Source organism: Gekko japonicus, unplaced genomic scaffold (assembly GCF_001447785.1).
Source record: "Gekko japonicus isolate JY-2015 unplaced genomic scaffold, Gekko_japonicus_V1.1 scaffold53, whole genome shotgun sequence".
Lineage (NCBI taxonomy): Eukaryota > Metazoa > Chordata > Lepidosauria > Squamata > Gekkonidae > Gekko > Gekko japonicus.
The window spans coordinates 2,208,653-2,216,622 of NW_015162474.1; the positions used below are offsets into that span (position 1 = coordinate 2,208,653).

A 7,970-nucleotide genomic window follows, 5' to 3' on the forward strand; every position below is an offset into this window, starting at 1 on the left:
GGCCGTTTTTGTCTGTAGCAGGAGAAAAGAACAAGAGTCCAGGAGCACCTTGAAGACTTAACAAAATTTGTGGCAGGACATGAGCTTTTGTGAGTCACTGCTCACTTCCTCAGATACCACAAGGTTGATGGATTTCCATTCTGCTAAATATGGTACTTTCCTTGGAGATAGATCAAGGTGGGTACTCCTGTTAGTCTGTCTGTAGCAGTAGAAGAGACCAAGAGTCCAGTAGCACCTTAAAGACGAACAAAATTCATGCGGTAACCAATGTTCCCTCTAAGCTGTGGAGTCCTGTGAGCAAAAATTCTACTTTGAAAGCTATTGGCATTAAAGTTGTGATCGAGCGATTTGGCTACTGCATAAATTAGTGTGCTCTGGAGCCCTCCTTCCTGAGCGAAGACAAAAGTGTGTGAGCCGGAGGCTAAAAAACTGTGAGCTAGCTCACACTAACTCAGCTTAGAGGGAACACTGGTGGTAACAGCAGCTAAAATCTTATATGCAACTTTTTGAAACTTCCAACAATACCCTCTGAACAAGACCTAATAATGAAGAGCATGGAAAGTGCGGGGGGTGGAACAGAGGCATGGCAGTACCACACAAACATATAGTGGTGGGCAGTGTTTCCTCTAAGCTAAGTTAATGTGAGCTAGCTCACAGTTTTTTAACCTCCAGCTCGCAGATTTTTGTCTTAGCTCAGGAAGGATGGCTCCAGAGCAAACTAATTTATGCGGCAGCCAAATTGCTCTCTCACAACTTTAATGGCAGTAGCTCACAAAGTATTAGTTTTGCTCACAAAACTCCACAGCTTAGAGGGAACATTGGTGGTGGGCCCCCTGAGAAAAACATGGGCCCCCTGAGCAAAAAGTTGTTAGCTACGGGCCTGATGATGACACCAAAACATCAAACATAACTTCAGTAGAACATTTTGCATCAGCAAGGAAACAATTCTCAGTTAATATCAATAAATACATGCATGTCTGAAAATTGTATCCAAACAGTTAATCACTGCAGAATTCTTGGACAGTTCATTTTTATGGGAACTATCTACCAGCAACTTACTCAAAATCCACTTTAAAATTATATGCATGTACACTAGGGTTGCCAACCTCTAGGTGGGGCCTGGAGCTATCCCAGAATTACAACTGATCCCCAGAATACAGAGATCAGTTCCCCTGGAGAAAATGGCTGCTTTGGAGTGTGAACTTCAAGGCATTGTACCCTACTGAGGTCCGTCTTCTCTCCAAACCCTGTCCTCTCCAGCCTCCACCCCCAAATCCTCAGGAATTTCCAACTTGGACCTGGCAACCCTAATGCACTCTCATGTCACCTGACACCCTACTAAAGAAAAATGTTATGTCCAAACAAGATCATATTATAAAGCTGAATCCCTATGTCAGTCAATGGGGAAGAAATACTCTATGAAAGCAACAGCTAAGTACTAGAAAGGCTGTTCTAGGAGATCCTTTCCTTTCTAGGACAGTTCAAGACAGCTGGTGGCAGCTGCGCTTCTCATCATAGCAGAGCATGTGGGGTATCAAGTGAAGCACACTTCACTCTTTACTGAATTCATTTCAGCTGTAATCTGTACACATGGGAGCAGTGATACTGGTAAGGACACAAATAGAAGTGAGTGGAAAAAAACTGTTTTAATAGTATGCTATTTATCTAGCACCCCCTTCCTCTACAAGCTCAGGGTAGCACACATATCTCCCCCTCCTCATTTCATCCTCACTACAATCCAATATTGTTTTATTTATTTTATTTATTCTTTATACCCTGCCTTCCTCCCCAATGGGGATCTACAGTGGTTTACAACATTGTTTCCCCTTTCTCGTTTTTATCTTCTCAATGACAATCTCAATGACAATCTTGTGACATAGATCAGACTGAGACAGAGCGACTTGCCTAGTGAGCATCTGTGACAGAGTGGAGATTTGAGACTAGATCTTACAAATCCTAGTCCAATTACCTATCCCCTACATCACACCGGGCCTCTCTATGCATGGAAAGAGTAAATGAAAGTAAATGTCTTTTTTCCTTATTTTCTACCCATTCCTTCTCCCTACCGCTAATGCTTCTGTCATCCTTTTAAATAGGTTTTTCAGTGAAGATTTGTCCATGTTTAATAAAGTTGTTGTTCCTCAAAACAATAACCTTATTGTAATTAAATGCACTGTTTTAAAATGTTTTCATTACATCTGCCTATGGGAATTGCATGGAGTTTTACAGAACCACAAAGCAAAGGACTCTAGCTTGAAAACCTTATTGTAAAAAGAAATGAAACAGTATATGGAAAAGGCCCCATGTTATGGTCTGTTGGCGTACCTTCAGCACAAGTTTCAATCTGAAGGTTTTCTATAAAGTGCTACACCTCATCAACCCTATTAGGCACTGCAACAACACAGATATCCACAAAGATGCTAACTTTAAGATGAAAATCCATCCATTTTGACCATGTCACACAATGGTCAAGAAATTACAACATAGATGGGGGGGATAAACTGGTTTTGTTTATTTAAGATTTGTAGAGACAATTTCACCCGGAAAAAAAAGATACTGGGAATAAAAGATACTGGCTTTTACCCTACACAGTTGAAGTTGTCTGTCACAGAAGTGAGGAGCTGCAGTTGTCTGTCACATATCTAGAGAAAATGGCTGCAAGCACTCAGACATGAAGAACACAGAACATTCTCTGATGGTTCACTGAAATAACTCTGAAATTATGCTGCACACTAGATTGAGTGACTAACATACTACACCCTTCCACAACCCTGTTCACAATAAGTGATGCTAGGTATGGAAATGGGCCTTGTTTTCATCAAGTAACTGCAGATATCAAGTGATAATGCGACTGCTGCTATCATCATCGGAGCTGGTTCATCATATGAAAGTAGCATCTGATAATGACTATGAAATCTTCCAAATTATATGTATCAACACAGTTGGAAGGCAGATGATGCAACAAACCTGCTGAAGCAAAATTGATCTAGTCTGCTATAATGAATAAATTTTGGGGACAAGGAGAACATGACCTCTTTGAGAGTATCAGAAACATGGAAATGTGTCCAAATCCAAATTATCTGTAAGATGCTCTTGATTGTACTGCATTTATATATTTTTTATACGCACCCCACTCCTAATGCACTCCTACCCAGTAATGGAACCAAGAGAGCAGGATTGGCTATCATAAAGAATGCAACTAGTATAAGATGAAACGAGGACACACTGCTTGTATGAAACGAGCACATATTGCTTTGCCACAAAAAATAAAAACATGTTTTTGGGTGTGCTATTGAGGATTGCCTGTGGCACAAAAACAGCTCATTACATTTCTGCTGCTAACAATTTTTTGGAACTCAGACCACATGCTCTTGGAACATCAGTTTCTGGGTCTAGCTTGCCCTTAGGAATGAAGGTGCCTTTTATCACCCAGAGCCCCCAGTCTGACTTGGGCAAAGAAGTACACTCATAAGTAACTTATCTTTCTTACCAATACTGTTGTATCACTGCACCCCTTCCCATTCTCTCACTGATATAATGGCCCCTGTGCAAGACTGCCATGCCTACACCTACTACTAATACTTTAATATCGGAATAAAAGCCTAAACTAATCTTAAGGAAACATTCCTCAAAATGTAGTAATAAAATTCAGCATGGACTATGTAGAACATCAAATGTCTTCATCCTATGATGTTCCAGTTATGTGTAACCCTACAAATTCATGCTGTTCATACAGATAGAAACCAGTTCTACAGAAGAAACAGCATGAAGAATACAGTGTACTGAAAAGTCAATTCAGAAGCTCTTAGCAAGAAAGAAATTCTGACAAAAGCACATGCTCTTCCTGCAAACAATGTAAAGTGGAAGTCCTAACTATTATGGCAATAAGTATCATGAAATTTAGGAGAGAACAGAAAACACTGAATCTTCCTTAGGTTCTGGCAGCAGACTCTACTCCATGAAAGATTATGATGGAATAAAATGTTGTTACGTGTTTAAGGTATTCCTAGAGCTTTCTTTGGATGACTGTTGTGGCTACCAGACTTACAATGCAACCCTGTGCACACTAAACTGAGAGTATGCCCCACTGAATACAGTGGGACTTACTGCTAAGTAAACCTGCACACAGGTGCATTGTTGTTGTGGCATAAGCCTCCATGGGGAAATAACTGGTGCACAAATAAATATGTTATCCAAGAAACTCCACTTCTGAACAACTAATACAGATCAGGATACAAGTAATACTGTTATTCTCAATTCTGTCATTGGATCAGAGAAAAATTGCTGTTACCAAAAAAGAAAAAAGAAAGGCAGATCACAGGTCCATAAAGGTACAGAAGAACACAACACTCTTAATAGAACCCCATATCCCCCCCCCAAAAAAAAATGAAGGACAGACCTAATGTTTTCTTGCCTAAAGACCAGAGAGCAACCAACCAACCATCACACCTCACAGGCAAGGCAAGCTGACCGTTGTTCTGCCTTCAGATGGACTGAGTGGAACACAGCCTTTGATCTTCTACCTGGGCTTCAAAACACTGAGGTGAACTGGTAGAGGAGAGGCATACGGGCATGGGGATCCCCATGAGGATCAGATGCTTTCTACATACTATTGCCAGCCACATGACAACAGTCACATATGGAGCAATTTAACACAATGTTCACACGGCAGCCATAATGTGTAAACTATCTCCGGAAGAATCAGAAAGTGGTCAGAATTGTTAGGGGCAGTACTAAAGAAGTAACTCAACTTCCCTTAGGACTGGAGAAAAAACACAGTAAATTACATTAGAGTGGAATATAGTATTCTGCAAGACTGGGTAAGAACAGCACCAAGAAACCTCTATCACAAGTGTATTAAGAAATGACAAAAATGTGACAGTAGAGTGATGTGGCATTGAATTCACATGTTCTGGACCAGGGAAATAATCTTCATTTCAAACATGATTTGTGGATATTTTTTGAATTAACAAATAAATCCGAAGAATTGAATCCATAAATTAATTAATAAATAAGCAGCTTGGAGAATGAAGAGAAAACCTAGAAAAATACTACGCAAGAGGCAAGGATGTAGAAATTGTGGAATACTATTATTAATCAACATTATCCTCATTTATCAGGAACCTTTAGAATGAGTGCTTTACTCTCAGAATCCCCTTGGGGATTTAACAGACTGGGCTATGGCTGACAAAGACTACTAACCTACTAAGTTTATGTTTTAAACAGTTATGAACCCCAGTCACCAAGCACCTGCTGTGTCACTGAAATCTGGAAAGCAATGGCTGGCTTTAGGGAGAATGCCAAAGGGGAAGAATTTAGAAAGTATCTGAGGAAACAAGTCAGTGAGACAGCTTCAAATACAGTGGGATACCTGTATCAATAAAAGAGTTGCCGTTTCAGTGTAAGAGAGATGGTAGGGAGTGGAATTAAGCCACACGGTCTAAGAAATCTCCACTCCATCTGCTTAGCAACACAGGTTGCCATAAATACAAAGCACAAGCCAAAGCTTTTTTTTTTAATGGTACACAGCACTTCCACACATGAGATCATTTAAGGAATCTGAGAAATCTCCCATCTCTAGCTGCAAACTCCCATATAAGTGTAATTTCCAGAGAATAATTAAACATCCATCACATAAAGGGGGTGGAACTATTAACAGAATAAAGATTATATAAATACAATTAGAAAAGAAAGGACAAAAATATTATGCCATGTATGTGTTAATTACATGTTATTTTTATACAAGGGATATTTGTATCTGGGAGAATCAAGAAAAAAAGTGGAAGAAATACTGACAAAAGAACAGTATGTGGAGGCTGGGGAATATCTTTTCCTGCAATACCTACCCATCCTCTCTCTTGGCACAGTTGAGACAAACATTACTCTGATAACACCAATGTATACTGTAACAGGGATAGACATCCCCCCCCTTCCAAGCACATATATTCACCCCCCCCAGTCAAACATAAAACACAGCTGTTGCACTGGATGGGTATGCACAATATGGCTGTACAGTATGTTCACACTAATGCATGCAGTTTTGCATGAGCACTTCTGGTGTGAACTATACAATATTCCACAGAATGTACAATCACCACACTTTGCACATTAAATGTATTGATTCCTACAGCTTATAACACAAACACAAATAGTACATGGCAAACTGAAGCAATATGTCCAGTTGCAGACAAAAATCTTCCTTTCACAGTATTCAAGCCACGATTCCTCCAGGTTATGGAATCTGTCACTTGCAGATGAGCCCTTGAATTCCCCTACCCAACCCTTTTATAAATTAAGCACCACCCATAATCATTTTCAGTTCAGTTACTAGCAGTATTGTCAACAATTTTTTTAAAAGAACAATAAAAAACATTGCTATTTCAAAGAAATATTAAAAAGCTGTACTTTTATGTGTATATACACTGCTGTTTGATGCTCAAACAAAACCCATGCAAATGGGTAAAAATGTTATTATGCCATTTCTATCCACCTGGCCATCCATTCAGGGCTATCATTCCCCACCCTCCAGAAATAGAGCATTATTCTTGGGAAGTTCCATTCCTAGCAGATTAGTTAGAACAGAAAGTTAATGTGAGAAACCACAGCCATGAAAACAATGCCACCAGGTAACACCTGTTTCCTTGGCTAAACTGTGTTTACAGTCTCTTGCCCACGTACTGTATCTGAATATAGATATCATTATTTCACTGGAAATGGGCCATCAGTCCGAGCTGATCTGACAACTAAGAGGGCAGTCCCAATTTCTCATTCAGAGAATGCCCACCCTTTAATCTCAAAGTGACTACTTTCATTTTCAAAACAATTTGTTTCTCAGTAACGCTCAATGAACCACTCTGCCTGGTCTTCAGTGAAGTGTAAAGGGCCTTCATTATTTCAAAGTGCCTTCCCAACATGAGCCTGTCACCTGTATGTCAGCATTCCAGGTTGCTTCTTTATCATTTTCCCCTATCTACATCCATAAAGCACATTAAACCAGCCTTGCAGGTAAGTGCAAACATTTGCTCATGCCGCCAGACTCTATGTGTCACAGGACAACTTGAGCAGCAGTTTCTAGTAAACTGCTTCCCCTGGAGGATTTGTTGCGCAAACCTGGGAAAGTGGCTACCTGCAAAACAGTCTTTCTGAAACCACTCACAGCACAGGTAACTTGGCTGTCTTGCTCTTCTGCCTCCACCCAAAGTCTCCCACCAGCCTCTGTCAGATCTAACACTTACAGGCTCCCCAAGTGACTCCCCAAGTTGCCTCCCCTTCCCCTCCCACCTTCCAGTAGGATACCTGTTGAAACCAGACTGGTAACAGGACCAAGAGGTGTTGAGACATGCCCTGTATAATTAATAAGGTTCCTCCATGCTCAGTCGGTGTCCTTTGCTGGCTCATTCACAGATCCCACTCAGACAGGCTGGCTGGCAGCCTGACTGTACCTAGCACATTTATTGCTATTAATACCTTGGAGAGGAGGAGCAATCGATGTGGGGGGGCTTATGGGAGGCTGGTATATTATTTTGAGAGCGGAGAGGGTAGGAGGGGGGAATAGAAGGGTTAGGGTTGGCCGGCTCCATTTTCCATTGCAAATAAAATCGATCCACCACCCACCGGACCCCACCCTCTTACCGTGTGGGCGGCACTGCTGGACTTGAGCGGCGGCAAAGCAATTGGGGACGGCGGGCCGGTCCCAACGCCTGTCCGCGAGCACCCCCCGGCCCCAATCCCCGGGGAAGACTGTAGCTGTCGAGCACTTTCACCTCCCCTGCTGCCTGCGGAGGAAGGGAGAAGAGACCGATTGAGAGCCACGGCGAGCCGCGCCGGATCCAGCAGGCTTCGGCTCAAATGCAGAGACAAGTGGTTCACGACATGGGAAAAGGAGACCAGGGAGCCCCCTCCCCAGCGCCCCTCCTCTTCGTCCTCCGGCTGCCATCGCAATATTGTTTGCGGGATCATAGGGACACCGG

At 41.8% G+C, this 7,970-nt stretch overlaps 1 protein-coding gene across 1 annotated transcript in view; it reads right to left on the reverse strand.

Moving 5' to 3' along the window:
- Nucleotides 1–7,970, reverse strand: part of DYRK2 (dual specificity tyrosine-(Y)-phosphorylation regulated kinase 2) — a 33,133-nt gene that overhangs the window by 24,168 nt on the left and 995 nt on the right. The window contains exon 2 of the mRNA XM_015405716.1: nucleotides 7,633–7,775. Coding sequence (XP_015261202.1) covers nucleotides 7,633–7,775 — 143 coding nt within the window. The remainder of the gene's footprint in view (nucleotides 1–7,632; nucleotides 7,776–7,970) is intronic.